Source organism: Mustela lutreola, chromosome 4 (genome assembly GCF_030435805.1).
Source record: "Mustela lutreola isolate mMusLut2 chromosome 4, mMusLut2.pri, whole genome shotgun sequence".
Taxonomy (NCBI): domain Eukaryota; kingdom Metazoa; phylum Chordata; class Mammalia; order Carnivora; family Mustelidae; genus Mustela; species Mustela lutreola.
Window position 1 is genome coordinate 144,474,458 of NC_081293.1, and position 14,810 is coordinate 144,489,267.

General features: G+C 40.4%; 1 protein-coding gene across 1 annotated transcript in view; it reads left to right on the forward strand.

The window, feature by feature from the left end:
* Positions 1-3,761: 3,761 nt before the first annotated feature.
* The window catches only part of TSPAN13 (tetraspanin 13), a 33,401-nt gene continuing 22,352 nt past the window's right edge, over positions 3,762-14,810 (forward strand). The window contains exon 1 of the mRNA XM_059171283.1: positions 3,762-4,033. Coding sequence (XP_059027266.1) covers positions 3,971-4,033 — 63 coding nt within the window. The 5' untranslated portion in view covers positions 3,762-3,970. The remainder of the gene's footprint in view (positions 4,034-14,810) is intronic.

Below are 14,810 nucleotides of genomic sequence, written 5' to 3' on the forward strand. Positions count from 1 at the left end.
AATTTGTAGGGTGGCTCAGCTGGTTAATCATCTGACTCTTGGTTTTGGCTCCAGTCATGATGTTAGGGTCTTGAGGTTGAGTCCCATGTTGGAATCCATGCTGGACATGGAGCCTGCTAGATTCTCTCTCTGCCCCTCCCCCATCATCTGCTTTTGCACTCTCTCACTCTCTCTCTCTAAAAAGAGGGGGCAATTTGTCAACAAAGAGGCAGTTTGGAGGCATAATATGGAAAAAGGACATTACTTGTGGCAGATTTTATTTTCCAAAGATACACTGAAGTTTTCCCCATATATGTGCTCCTCTATAATGTGACCTTGCAACCCTCCCATAATAGGTAGAGTCTGTGTTTCCCTCTTGTTGAATCTGGGCAGGCTTATGTTCCTCTGCTCAGTAGGGGATGGTGGAAATGACCATTTTTGGATCATGGGTAAATAGTTCTAAGTTTGGAAGATTCCTAACCATTATTCTCTTTATATATGTCTTCTCTCTGATTTTTTTTTTTTTTTTTTTTTTTTTTTTTGTCTTCTGCACACACACACTACTCGATCTTGTCCCACAAATATCAGAGGCCCTGGTGCATTTTTTGGGGGGGAGGGAGGACTCTTTTTATCTTTGTGTTTTAGTTTGAGCAATTTCTGTTGACCTACTTTCAACTTGTTTTTTCTGTCTGTTTTATTCAGTTTGCTTAAATCACATTTAAAAATTTTTTGGAGTGTATCTCTCATTTCATTTAAAATTTTTTCCAACAATCTTGATTTTCAAAATTTCCCATATTTTCCTACTTGTTTTTCATGGAATTCTTTAACACATTTGTCATATTGAGTTTTCGGTACCTGTCTGATAATTCTAACATCAGGATCATCTCTGGGTCTGGTTCTATTCGCCATTTCTTCTTTTGACCTTAAGCCCCAAGTTTTTAATCATCCACAACCTTCATAATTTTTATTATGTGTCAGATAGTATGTATAAAAGAACTATTGAGAATAAATTAAGTAATATTTAGTCCCAGAAAATGGTACATGCCTTATTCTATCAGGTTGCTATACTGGGTGCTTAACTCGGTCTAAACTATAGTTGGGAGGGGTCAGAATTTGTTAGAGGTTTAATTAGATTCAATCAGCATTGGCTTCAAATATTTTTGAGGGAATGATCAAGACTTTTTTCCTACAGAAAGGAGGTCTGTGTAGAGAGCTTTTTTACTTTATACCCAGTCACCAGCTTTCTGACCCCTGGAAGGTCTCTGTGCTTTACAACCTAGCTGTTACCATTTTGTTTGCTGGGGAGTGGTCTTTGTTCTCCAGTCATGTTCTTGGTTTTCATTCATGTCCTTGTGAGGTCTCTCCTTATCCTACTGTTCTAGCTCATGTCTGGAGGGCTGTAACAATGTACCATAGAGGGATTTTTCTCTTCTGCTGCTCCCTTAGTCTTCAGCAGCCAATGCCTTGGATTAGTTAAAGACCCATATTGTTCTGTAGGGGTCTTTCTCATCTTTCCCATCCTTACCCCAGTTGTTAATCACTTTTTTGGGTTGGGGGAGGGAGATATGTTAACCTTGAGATAGCTGGGGAAAGAGCACTCTTCTCTGACCACAGACTTTGAAACATGTAACCCTTGTACTAAGTGAAGGTTTATAAGTTAAAGCTTATAGGTTAAAGCAAGTAGTTGTAGACTCACTCTGTGGCTGGGGCCTCCTGGAACTGTCATAGTTGACGTGGGGAGATTAAAAGATGGTTAAATGATCAGCTAGTCATTCTTGGTCTCTCATTTGATGTAGTGTTCTTTCTGCAACCAATCCACACGAGATAAAAGCAGCTGTGAACTCTTCTTCCTAAAAATGTCTTATTTCCTCCTGGATTTTAGTTCTTTTAGGTGTCTTTGGATCTTCAGTTTTCTGATAGCTTTTTTTTTTTTTTTTTTTTTTGGTAAACTGAATTTGTAGTGTTTTTGGCTCATTGTTGTTAGGATGGGATTAAATGGTCTTTTATAAATCCTAAAAAGAAACCCATTGTATTCATTTTTTTTCTAATTTGCAGTAGTTCCTTGGTTTTCTCTATTAAAGCCCATAACTCTTATCTGACAATGCTTCTACAGCTACAGCTCTTGCTTGACTTTTGTAACTGTTTCCTAAATTGCTGGTCAGACTTAAGGGAAGTGGCAATTACGCATTCTTGCTAGATCTAAACTGTTCCACTATTCTTTATTGGCTTCCTTTAAACTTGTCCACACTTTTAAAAATAGCTTCTTTATTAAACTTTTTAATTATGGTATTTGAATGAGCTCTATCCTTCCACTGGACCCTGACCAACATATTGGTAGCATTTCTCTGAGATAAATTAAAGACTCAACCCACACAGAGATAGGAGAGGGTATTACGAAGAAGTCAAAGAAGAGTTGCCATGGTTGGGGGAGCAATGAAGTGGTAGCGTATTGGCAGCATCCAGCAATGAGAAGAGGAAAAATAGATCTTCCTGCTAATTCCTCTTTAATAAGTCTCTGGCTTTTAGAAAGGAAAGCTGGGCAGCACTGTATTGTTTGAGTTGGAAGGTCATTTTCCAGAGTAATTTTTGGAATAGTTCTGAGTGTCTACAAAAGGTTAATGTGGAATACAAAAGAATCAATGAAACCTTCTTGGTGTGGTAGGGTTTGGAGAGGTAAAGAGAGCTTAGAAGCGGGAGCAGAAAACTACATGAACACTATTTTGATCAGCTGCAATGTTCTATTTAACATATATTTAGCATTTGCTTTCACATAATTTACTCAACATGAACCCTTAGGCTCCACATAAGTATCTGAACATTTCTTTATATAAAAGGAACCTTTTTTGGGAGAAGGTACTAGGAAACAACCAAGCCTTTATTGGCTTAGTTACTGCCTGGAACACAGCAGGTATTAAAAAACTGTTAGATCTACAAATACTAGCTGACATGCATTGAGCACTTACTTTGTGCCAGGCACTGTGCAAAAAGTGCTTAACATAATAACTCAATCTATAGGTGAGGGATCTGAGAATACAAGATTTCCAGAGTAGACACTCAATAGTGCCAATGCAAAGACTGACGTGAAGACTCTATCATTTAAAAAAAATTTGCACAATCCTTATTTGTGAAAAAAAAAAAAAAAAAAAAAAAAAGCTTATTGAAATTCAAGATTGAAAGACAAAAATTACCTCTCCTGATTTTCTCTGGCATGCACATATTCATAGTTACTAGTATTTTGCAAATCCTTGTAAAAAAAATTTTGACCTGACAGGAGTCCTCAGATTTATAGGCCATGTACTTTACCTATTTCCTAAGAGTAGCAGAGATTTCATTCTCTCCTTTTATTTTTTCACTTATTTTCTTCTTTTCATTTTCCCTCACTGTGTTGTCTCTTTTAAATCTTTCACATTCATTAATTTATTTCTCCACCTATTCATTCAAACAAGGCTAGGTGCTTAATTTTCAAATCTCATTCAAAATGGTGCCACGTCATCCACCAGGGCCAAGAACCGAGAGGTGCTGTCATATTCTGCCCTGCCAGCTTGGATCTCCGTCGGGCCCCGCCCTCTTCTTCTCACCTGCTCCCCAGGAAACGACAGCGAGGCGGCGGTCACAAGCTCTGGCCGGGAGCTAGGTCCCTTACGGCCTCCGCCCCCTCCCCCTCGCCCCCGGGCCGCCCCGCCCCTCCCCGCTGCCTGCTGGCGGAGCGCATTTATTTGCATATTTCTACCTTTGTTCCCTGCCGGCGGCCAATCAGCGCGCGGGGCGAGGCGGGGGGGGCTGGGCGGGGCTCGGGCTCCGGCTCCAGCTGCGGCGGCCGCAGGTTCCAGAGCGGGTTCGAGCCGCGGCGGGCGCGCAGCGCACTGCAGCCCCAGCCCAGGGCCCCCCACCCCGGCCTCGGCCAGGCCCCAAAGGCAAGGACAAAGAGGCTGTCCCGGAGGCTCCGCCCGAGCCACGTCTACCTGCCGTTGCGGGAACCACAGGCTCCAAGATGGTTTGCGGGGGCTTCGCGTGTTCCAAGAACTGCCTGTGTGCGCTGAACCTGCTCTACACAGTGAGTACCCTGAGCCCGGTCCTCCCCTCCCGCGGGCTTTGCACCTGCTCGGTTCCTCCTTGGTTTTCCTGCCTGACCAGCGACTCTGACTTCATTCCGCTCCCGGTTCCCGTCTTCCCACGCTCTGCGCGCCCCTGGCCTCCCCATCAGTGCCCGCCGGAGACCGGGAGCCGGCGCTTGTCGCAGTCTCTTCCTTTCCTTCATTGTGAAGCCGTCGTCTTTCTGGCTCACTGGCCACAGCGCTGCCACATTGCTCTACCCCGCCCCCTCACCCACCGCCTTGTTTTTCAGTCATTTGACCAGACCTTCCCACTTTCCCATCGCTGTTCCTTCTGTTACTCCCTCCTGGCTTCCAGACCCATCTGGGGCGGATTTGGAGACGGGAGAGCCGCCTCAGGTTTGAGGACAGTTTTGCAAAAATAGCGTGGTCTGAAACTGACAAGGCGGCATATGGATAGTGAGCATTTTGGTTAGCTCTGCGTGGTCTTGTGATTTGAATTGAGGTCACCGAGTAGGTTTACAGGATATCCGCAGCTTCCGAAGTTTGTTTCGTGCTTACATAAAGGACTCTCTTTTCTTTTCTTTTTCCTCTTTTTCTTCTTCTTCTTTTTTTTTTTTTTTTTTTTTTTTCTTGTTAGTTTGCTCATACTGGATGCTTTTTCCATGTGGTCTCCCATCTTATTAATATCCTAACTCCATTTTAAGCGAGATCCTCCAGTAAATAAGCAAGCCTCCACCTCTCATTTCTTTCTTTCTTTCTTTTCTCCTAACAAGCTTGGGCCTTTTAGTTTAAAGGGGCAGTCTATCTCTATGATTTTTGAGGCGCAATTCTGGGCGAACAGAAGAATGGGGGAGCAGGTTGACGCTTATCCATTGCTTACTACATCCCAGGATTTCGTTCCTTGTTCTGAAAGCCATCCAAGGCAAGGGGCATTGTCTACATTTTATACTTAAGATAATAGACCAAAAAGGTGCCCCCCCCCCCCCCACTAAGTTTACATAGTTGGCAAGTCAGGACTAGAACCTAGACTGTGGGATCCAGATCTTTCCACGGGCTTCTCTCCCAGGTGGAAGAAACTTCCTATTCTGTCATCATCCCTCCATCCTAGTCTTGCTCCCTTCTATAAATACACCTGGCGGTTTGCAGCACCCACCCTGAAAACAAACCCAGCTCCCCTGCATTAGCAGAGAGCTAGGCCATCTGTGCAAGCTTAGGTTACATCCTTGGAATGGAGAGGCCTTGTGGTCATCAACAGAAGAGCAAGCCTGGATCATTTTACCATTACTGTTCCTTTGTATATGAACATGTTTGTTAAGCTTTGAAGGCGAGACAGTGGAATAAAGTCTGCTTTTCTGGCTAGTTGGTAGGAATCTAATCAGCAGGGTCACTGATAGTAGGCATGGGGGAGGGGAATTGTAAAACACCTGGTGATTCATCTCCTTGTAATTGGAGAGTGTGTCAAGTTTCCGAGCAAAATCCACCTTTGTCTCACCTGAAGCATGTTGATCATATTGATTGTTTATTAAGTAAGCGCTGACCACTTCTCCAGGTATTTTCTTTTATTAGCATGGAGGGCCTGCTTAGAACTTCAAATTCACCATTTTGTGCCCTGACTTTTGCTCCCACCCCATGATTTAGTCATCTGCTCACCAGACACTTAGCCTTATAATGTGTGCTTACAGTGGAAGATCTGCTTTGCATGCTTACCTGACTGAAACGTCTATAGAAATTAAGGTGCAATATATATACATGTACATAATACAGTTGATTTATATAGATTAATGTGCAGTATATATTAAAAGGCAAGTTATTTTTAAGTCTAGTTGTTTTCAAGATATGTCCCTTCTAGTTGTATTCACTGTATATTAGGAAAGCAAGGACAAAGGTGATTCTAAAAGAACATTTTAAGACTTACATAGATAATTCAACTTACTGATCTTCAAAGTGTATTCTATTGATTTGAATAGCTGTTGCAGTAAACCTTAATTAGAAATTTATAAGGCTGTAAAATGGTTAGCATCCTTTTAAATCCTAGACTTTTTAGATAAAAAGGATATTTCTTAAGATGAATTAATGTGTATTTCTTATATATTGTGAGCAAGCTTAAATAAGGTGAGCAGTTTAGATTGGGGGTGAATGAAAGGTAAAAAAGTTGGAACAGGTCTTAAACGGATGGCGAAAATGAGCCACTACTCTTACTGAGATTATGTATCTTCCCTCCTCTCTCCCTCCATAATTGAAGATGAGAATTGTGAAGTGATTGGGGGCAGGGCTGAAGTTGAAGACTTGGGAGATACTTCTAAGGTACAAATAGGTAGACCTTTCATAGGTTCCAATCTCACCAGGATAACTACCTCTAAAATTGCACAGAGTTGAAGAATTGAGTCTGAGGTCATTTCTAAAAGTGTTAGTAAAGCCAGGATTGCATATGGGAGTGGCGGGTGTAAAGGCCACGGCCTGCTTTTGTGTTGAAGTATTTTCTTGAGGAACTTAGGACTCTGTGAGCCAGACTGTCCACATGCTCAGGTGGCCTGCAGATGAGCCTCAGATGAGAGCGAATTCATGGTTGGACCAGAAAGCATGTCACTAAAATAGCTTGAAGGAACATCCCTCAAACTTGTCATGGTCTTCTGATCACTAGCCAAAGGTGCGGTTGATTCTTGTTATTTATGGTTTGGTCATTTTATTTTATTTATTCATTTATTTTTAAAGATTTTATTTATTTATTTGACAGAGAGAGTGAGATCACAAATAGGCAGAGGCAGATCTTAGGCTTCCTGTTGAGCGGAGAGCCCGATGCGGGGCTCTGAGTTCATGACCTGAGCTGAAGGCAGAAGCTTAACCCACTGAACCACCCAGGCACCCCTGGTAATTTAATTTAATTTAATTTTAAATATTTTATTTATTTGACAGAGAGAAACATAGCAAGAGAGGGAACACTGGGAGAGGGAGAAGCAGGCTTCCCACCCAGCAGGGAGCCCAGTGTGGGGCTTGGTCCCAGGACCCTGGGATCATGACCTGAGATGACGCTTAACGACTGAGTCAGCCATGCTCCCTGGGTTTGGTCATTTTAATCCATAGGATCCCTAGTACTGTGTAAGTTCGTGTAGTGAACATAAACTATTTATAGATACGGACGAAGAGGAGAAGCAGAATTCCTTTCCTTGCACCTTCATGGTGTTAGCAGAAAGAAGAAAACTGGCTTCAGAACTTTAGTGTATTTCAAGAAACTGAATGTTTGTTTACTCAATAAATATTTATTTGTTTATGACAGGCACTGTTCTCAGTTTGGGAAGACACCAGTGAAACAAACTGGGCCTTAAAATCAATATGGCTTTGTGAAACCTCTTTTTTTTTTTTTTTAAATTACTCTTTTCTTTGTATGAACTCAGGAGCTTTATTCAGTCAATAAACATTTGCCTACCGTGTATACTCTGCTGAGAACTGTGGGAAGTAATAAACGCATACAAAGACAAAAACCTCCCCACTGTGTGAAAACAGCATCTAGTTAGGATTCATGGAATGGGAAAATTAAGTGTGATAGGAGGGAATGACTTACTCGAGGTACCTTAAAATTTAGGATGAGGGGACATCTTTGTGGGTTAGAGAAGTCGGGGTAGTGAAGAAGTTATAAAGAAATGGGAGAAAATGTAGAAATAGCATGAATCTTTTTCATACTGCTTACGACATAAATGCAAATGAAAAGTACTTTGGGAAATGGCCCATTTTATGTTTAGTAATTTGTTTTAGAATACTTCTGATTGAAAATTCTCTGACAAAGAGTGACAAACAACTTTTTAAAATTGTACTTATGATTTGTGGGGAAATTTAAGATATGAAATAAGTATTATTCTAAAATATGTGAACATTTAGAAGATTTATAATTTATGTCCTTGTACTTCCTTAGCAGAGAAGAAGAGACTTTTAGGAGTTGCACTGCTGATTTTTAGTATATGTATTAAATATTATATATATAATATATATTCATATATATGAATAGGGATTTTTTTAAAAGATTTTATTTATTTATTTGACAGAGATCACAAGTAGGCAGAGAAGCAGGCAGAGAGAGAGGAGGAAGCAGGCTTCCTGCTGAGCAGAGAGCCTGATGCGGGACTCAATCCCAGGACCCTCCCAGGACCCTCAGAAGACAGAGGCTTTAATCCAATGAGCCACCCAGGCGTCCCTATATGAATAGTTTTAATTGGGAATGTAAAGAACATAAGTACCTGATTTTAAAATGAGAAGGGTCATTTCAGAGGTTTCTTTTTCCATATTCATTCTTCTAAATTTTTTCCAAGTTTGTTTTCTTGATTTTTTTTTTTTTTTGAGATTTTATTTATTTATTTGACAGAGATCACAAGTAGGCAGACAGACAGGCAGAGAGAGAGGAAGAGAAGCAGGCTCTCGAGAGCCTGACGCGCTCCCAGGACCCTGGGATCATGACCTGAGTGGAAAGCAGAGGCTTTGACCCACTGAGCCACCCAGATGCCCCTTGATTTTTTTTTCCAATTTTTTTCCCCATAACTTTGCTTGCTTTGGGAAAAATTCCCATACAGCATCAAAAATTATACTGATTTATATCCTTTCATAGACCCTGATTTACAAGAATTTACATTTTAATATCTCTGAAACTGAATTGTCTTAAAGTAGATAAAACATACTATACATAAAGGTAAAAAAAAAAAAAAGTCTCTGCAGTCTATGGGAAGAGAAAGAATTGGGTTCAGGAAGAAAACTTAAGTTTGAATATCAACTCTACAACTTGCTTGGAATTTAATCTTGGCCAAACAGCTTCCTTTATTCAAGCTTCAGTTTTTCCATTTATAAACTGGCGATGATATTTTTCATCCTTCCCTCATGTGTTTTTAGGATAAAATGGGAAAATGTGGATAAATGCTTTGGATGTGCCACAGAAAGAAAAAATTAAGTTGTTACGGCTTCAAGAGGAAAAAGTTTATTTTAAATTTCTGAATTACAAACCTGCTTGTGATAATGAAGATTTTTTAAGCTATTGGAATTCTAGCACTTCATGAGAGCTGGTGTTGACTCAAGCAGGCTCTGTGGAGGCAGCAAAGTTGTAATATTAATCTTTTAGTTATAAGAAAAAAAGTGATAGCGGTATAGTAAGTAAAATATGGAATGATTTACCTATACATTTTTTTGAGTCTCATTCTGGTTATTAGAGTGCTGGAAAACTATAATTTTGTTCAGTCTTAACTCCAAAATAAATGAGAAACACTAGTATTTCAGCCAAAGAAAAATCTATTCATTGCTGTTTCTTTCAAATGATTACACTGTTATTTTTCAAAATTCTGATCATCGTTTTTCAAATTATTCCTGTTTAATACTTTCACGTGTGCTTAGGTTTGTGTTATTTCTCTCCGTGTTCTCGCTCAAACTACTGAATGAATTTAAAATGTTTAAGTGGTGCCTGGTTATTTTCTTGCACTTTTTATTTAAAAATGATTCCCTGTTTATAAAACCTGAGCTTTTCATGTGATGTTGCTGTGCTGATATTTATAGTCTGCCTTTTTGCCAAGTATGTTTGTAAAATTTCCAGCCTTTTGATTTAAAAACGGTAACAAAAATGTGCTATTTATGCCATTTCTCTACTTAGAGTAAGGTTATTGACTTTCATAAAGTTTAATGATGTAAGAGGCATTACAAAGAAAGAAACAATTCATTCTGGGAAAATTGTATTTCAGCCCATATTTGAAAAGTGAGGTTTGAATATTTTGGTGGCTTGATTTGCATACAGTTTTAAGGGGTTTAAAAATGGGCCATTATCACTTCAAACACACACACACACACACATACCCCACTGGTGATGGCAGGTGAGGTTTACATCCTCTTTGTTCGTGTTCCCTTTCATCTGAATTTATGCTCCAGATTATGTTACCGCTGTAAAACAAGTGATCCAAACCCGTTTGTGATAATAGGTGAAAATTCTTAGAGAATCAACCCAACTTCCATACGTGTCTTTCAAGATCTTTCACCATCTGCCACTCCCATCTGCAGCCCTGGACATCTTTTCACCACAGAGAATTCCCCACACAAAATGCCCTTTGTTGCCTGTTTTTGCTGATCCTCTGCCCTCAGCCTAGAATACCTTGCTCTGTCTTTGTAAAGTTACTCAAATAAAGCCTCTTATTTCCTCAGTCAGAAGGCATTGTTTCCTCACATTTTTACTTGGGAATCTTACTACTTGAGTGCCACTCCAGATTAATTCAGATCTGTGGAGAAAGTGAAGGCATGTGATTATTTTTTTCCTAGCTAATTCTAAATTACAGTGAGAACTGAGAGTCAGTATTGTAAGATTTTGTTTTACTTTGTCTTTGCCACTGACCATCCCAACTTTCCATATCGTAGATAGCTTTGTGTTTGCTTTTTACCCCAGCTAGATCATTAACCTTTTTTTTTTTTTTGTCATTGTTGGCGGGGATCTTAGCTTTCTCTTTGCTAGATCCTTCAGTGTGTAGCATTTTCTTTAAAAAGAAAAACAAAAACAACTGTAGAGTGTATAGTAAAAGCTATACACTCTAAATACTCCTCGAATTGATTTTACAGAAATGGTTGTTCCCTTTCCACCACTGGAAAACATTCCTAATGAAAACTTCATAAAAATGATAAAAATTATTGTAATATTTAATCAGAAATGATTAAATATTAGGGGTGCCTGGGTGGCTCAGTCAGTTGAGCATCTGACCTTTGGTTTTGGCTCAGGCTGTTATCTCAGGGTCGGGAGGTCAGGCCCTATGTTGGGCTCCAGGTTCAGTACAGAGTCTGCTTGAGATTCTCTCTCCTCTCCCTCTTCTTCTCCCCCTGCCCTCATGCTCTCTGTCTCTCTAAATAAATAAATAAAATCTTTAAAAAAAATTATTCAAAGTCAAATCTAGGAGGCAGGCAAATATATTAAAACATTAAAGTTAACATTGGGTTAAAAAATAATAATAAGTAGACATTACTTTTATATATCCCTGTTAGGATCTAATATGTTTCTTTTCTTTTTCCTTTTTACGATTTTATTTATTTATTTGACAGATAGAGATCACAGGTAGGCAGAGAGGCAGGCAAAGAGAGAGAGAGAGGAGGAAGCAGTCTCCCCGCTATGCAGAGAGCCCGATGCGGGGCTTGATCCCAGGACTCTGGGATCATGACCTGAGCTGAGGGCAGAGGCTTTAACCCACTGAACCACCCAGGTGCCCCGGATCTAATATGTTTCTTAAAATACTCTTTTATCCTCTGTTGTTGGCCAACCTTTCATACACTTCCCGGGTTTTCCTAAAACGTTTCCGAAGAACAAATCCACTTCCTATAAAATTGTACTCTAAATCATAGTTGGCTAGGATTTTTTATATTATTAGTCTAATACATTATTTTTAATCTTATATAAATATAAGATGTTCCCAAATAATGTTTCATTTTATTCATTCCAAAAATAAAGATTAACTGAGCATTAAGAGAAATAAGCAAAGCAAACCAAAATGTGCTGCTTTCATGGGTCTTAAGTTTATGGTATGAAGTAGATGGTGAGCGAGTAAGTAAATAAATTATACATCATATGAAAAGGTAAGAAAGTGCTGTGGAGAGAAATGGCACAAGAAGAATGAAGTATGGTGAGGCCTGGGTGGGTAGGGGAGGAGAAATCCATATTTAATATATGGCCAGGATTCGCCTGCTTGGGAAGACAAACACTGGGACAAAGATTTGAAGGAGATGTAGGACAGATATCTGGGAACCGCATTTCAGATAGATGGAATTTTGAGAAGATCGAGGAAGCGGAGAATGCCTGGTTTATGCAAGGGACAGAGATGAGTCCATTGTGACTGGGACAGAGTGAGCAGGGCGTGGAGGGGTGTAGGATGTGAGTCAGAGAAGGTGTGAGATGCAGGTATGAAAGCCTTGAGTCCCCTGGAAGGATAAGAGCTTTTCTATAGAGTGAAACGGGTAGCCCTTGGTAGCTTTGGGCCTGATTTTTCCTTTAAAATGTTGTCTGGCCACCGAATTGAGAATGGATTATAGACCACCGCAGTGGAAGTAGTGAGATTATATGGAAGGCTACTGCAGTCATTTAGGGAAGAGATGTGGAGGGCTTGGACTGGTGTGATGTCAGTGTAAGGGAGATAGTCCAATTTGGGGTATATTTTGAAAGTTGAGCCAACATAGCTTTCTGGTGGATTGGAACGGGGTGTGAGAAAAACAGAGGAGCCATGGATTACTCATGATTTATGGCCTAAGCAACTGGCAGGATGGATCTTCTATTAATAGGAATGGGGAGACTGGGTGGAGGAGGAGGCTTTGGGAGGAAGATAAGGGGTTCAGTATTAGATGTGATTCCAATCAGATACCCAAACAGAGATGTCACCCAGTAGGGAGGCTGACAACAGTGGAGTTCAGAGGAGAGGAGTAGCTGGAAGTTAAAATCCTGGTGACCACCAACATAGAGAATGGGCTTTAAGGTTGATGCTGGATGAGATCCACAAGTTAGTGAGGATAGATGGAGAAATGCCGTCATCTGTGGTGTGAACCAAGGGGCCTTTTAAATAAGAGCTCAGAAGACAAGTAGGAACCAGGAAAGGAGCCCAAGAAGGTAAGAGGTAGAGGTTGGTTTCCTCGAAACCAAATGCAAGTTATTTTAAGGAAGCAAAATTGAACATCTGTCTCAAATGCTGTTAAGTAAGATGGGGGGCTAAGACTCAGTTCTGGAATTGACCCATGAGGTTGTTGGAAAGAGCAGTTATCCTGCTTTTTATAGGGCAAACTCTGCCCCTCGACAGTATGGACAGGGTCTTCATCACTTTTCCTCTCCTGACGGCTCAGCACAGCCCTGGCATATGGTTGACATTTAGTTAATTGAATGAGAGAATCAGTGCAGGGCTGTTGTGCCTGTAACCCCACTTCTTGTCTACCAGAACTGCCCCATGGCGGGCAGGAGTAGGGGGGAAGTTGGCACTTGGTTGACAGCTGTGAGGGCCGCCTTGAACTCTTCCCCTTGGAACATTAGTCAGGATCCCATATTTTTGAATCCTTTTATATAACTTCTTCTTAGCAGGTATTATGTAACATGTATATGTGTTTTGTGAATAGAAAATCTGCTTGGCACCATGGAGAACATAAGGAAGGAAAATATGTGACAAAGGCACGTGGGGTGTCTTTGTGTCATTTGAAGAATAAAAACGAAACCAGGAACGGAGGTCCAGGATCTCCGTTTCTGGCTTCAACACTAAACGTGTGGGTATTTAACAGGATCTAGATTATTTATAGAATTTTCAAGTTTCTATCCAGATGTTTGGCGTCATACTAGAAACGCATGCTTGATCATCGCTGAGCTGTTCTTCAGTTTTTTTTTGTTTTTTTTTTTTTTTCACATTAGGCAGAAGTTCAGAGGGAGAGTTCAGTGATCAAGTGTAATTGCTGGTGAGGAATGTTGAAGCAGGAACAGGGAAGGCTGTCTGTGGTCTTTGCTTTCCTCATGTGTCTGTGGATGCTGGGCTACATTTTGGTGGTATAGTCCCTCTGAATCTTACTCCTGTTTTAGATTTCTTATCCTTCACACTTATCGTCACTTCTCTCTCTTTAGTGCTGATAAAATATTTTTGAAGAACTTATACAAAATCAAATCCAGTTTTGTCCAATGTTCTCTATTCCTCTTTCATCCTCAAAGCAATTCACTTACCCTGGTAGAATTCAGAGGCTAAAAAAAAAACCATGCAGAAGTAATGAGAAATATTTTAAGAATAGTTCAAGTTGCTTTTTGCCTCTTGTTTTGAAATGGGGTGGGTATCTGAAAGAAAGAAAGAAATTTTTTAAAATTATTTTTTAAATTTTATTTGACACAGAGAAATAGATCACAAGTGGGTGGTGGGGGTGGGGGACAGGTTCCCCACTGAGCAGAGAGCCCGATGTGGGGCTTGATCCCAGGACCCTGAAATCATGACCTGAGCTGAAGGCAGAGGCTTAACCCGCTAAGCCACCCAGGTGCCCCAATTTTTACAAGTTATATAGAGAAAGAATAATCTGAGACATCATTAGGTTGAGTTTCTTTCCCCCAAATATTACTGTTTAGGGAAGAAGCATTTACCTGTCCTTAAAGCATAGTGAGCAATTTCATGAGCTCTTTGATTCAGCAGTGTATTTTGAGTACCTCTTCTGTACCAGGCACTTTGCCAGGAGCTAGGAATATCAGAAAAACATGTGCCTCGCTTATGTGGCACTTAAAGTATAGAAGGCTCTTTGAAAGAATTTGAAGTCTGGCTGGAAGTAGGGAATAATGGCTAATGAATTACCTCCAGCAGTCATCCAGGCTCTTCACGTCCTTGAATTTGTTAGCCTAGGATTTGGACTTTATTCCAAGATGAGAAACAACTGGTTGCCCCCTTGGAAAGGACCAGATCTTACTGGCTTTAGAAAAAGACCAAAGACCACTGTATCTGGAATAGAGTCCAGCCCTTGGTAATACAAACCCAGCTACTGCTGCTTAAAATAGTAAGCTTTATTATTTTCATGTGTCCAGAAGCAGGTAGTCTAGAGCAGGGGCATGATTCAAGGGTCTTATCAATGTCCCAGTCATCATTGTGTTCCTTCTCTACCCTTCTTGGCTTGTAACTTTCTTCCTTTTCACTAAGTTGCATTGGCAACTCTAGGCATTATGATTTGTTCCATTCCCGAAGAAGGATGATACTGTAAAATGCTTTTTTTTTTTTTTTTTTTTGGAAAATGCTTTTGCTTGGAAAGCTGTGTCTTTTGTTAAAAGTTTTATTGAGGTATTATTTA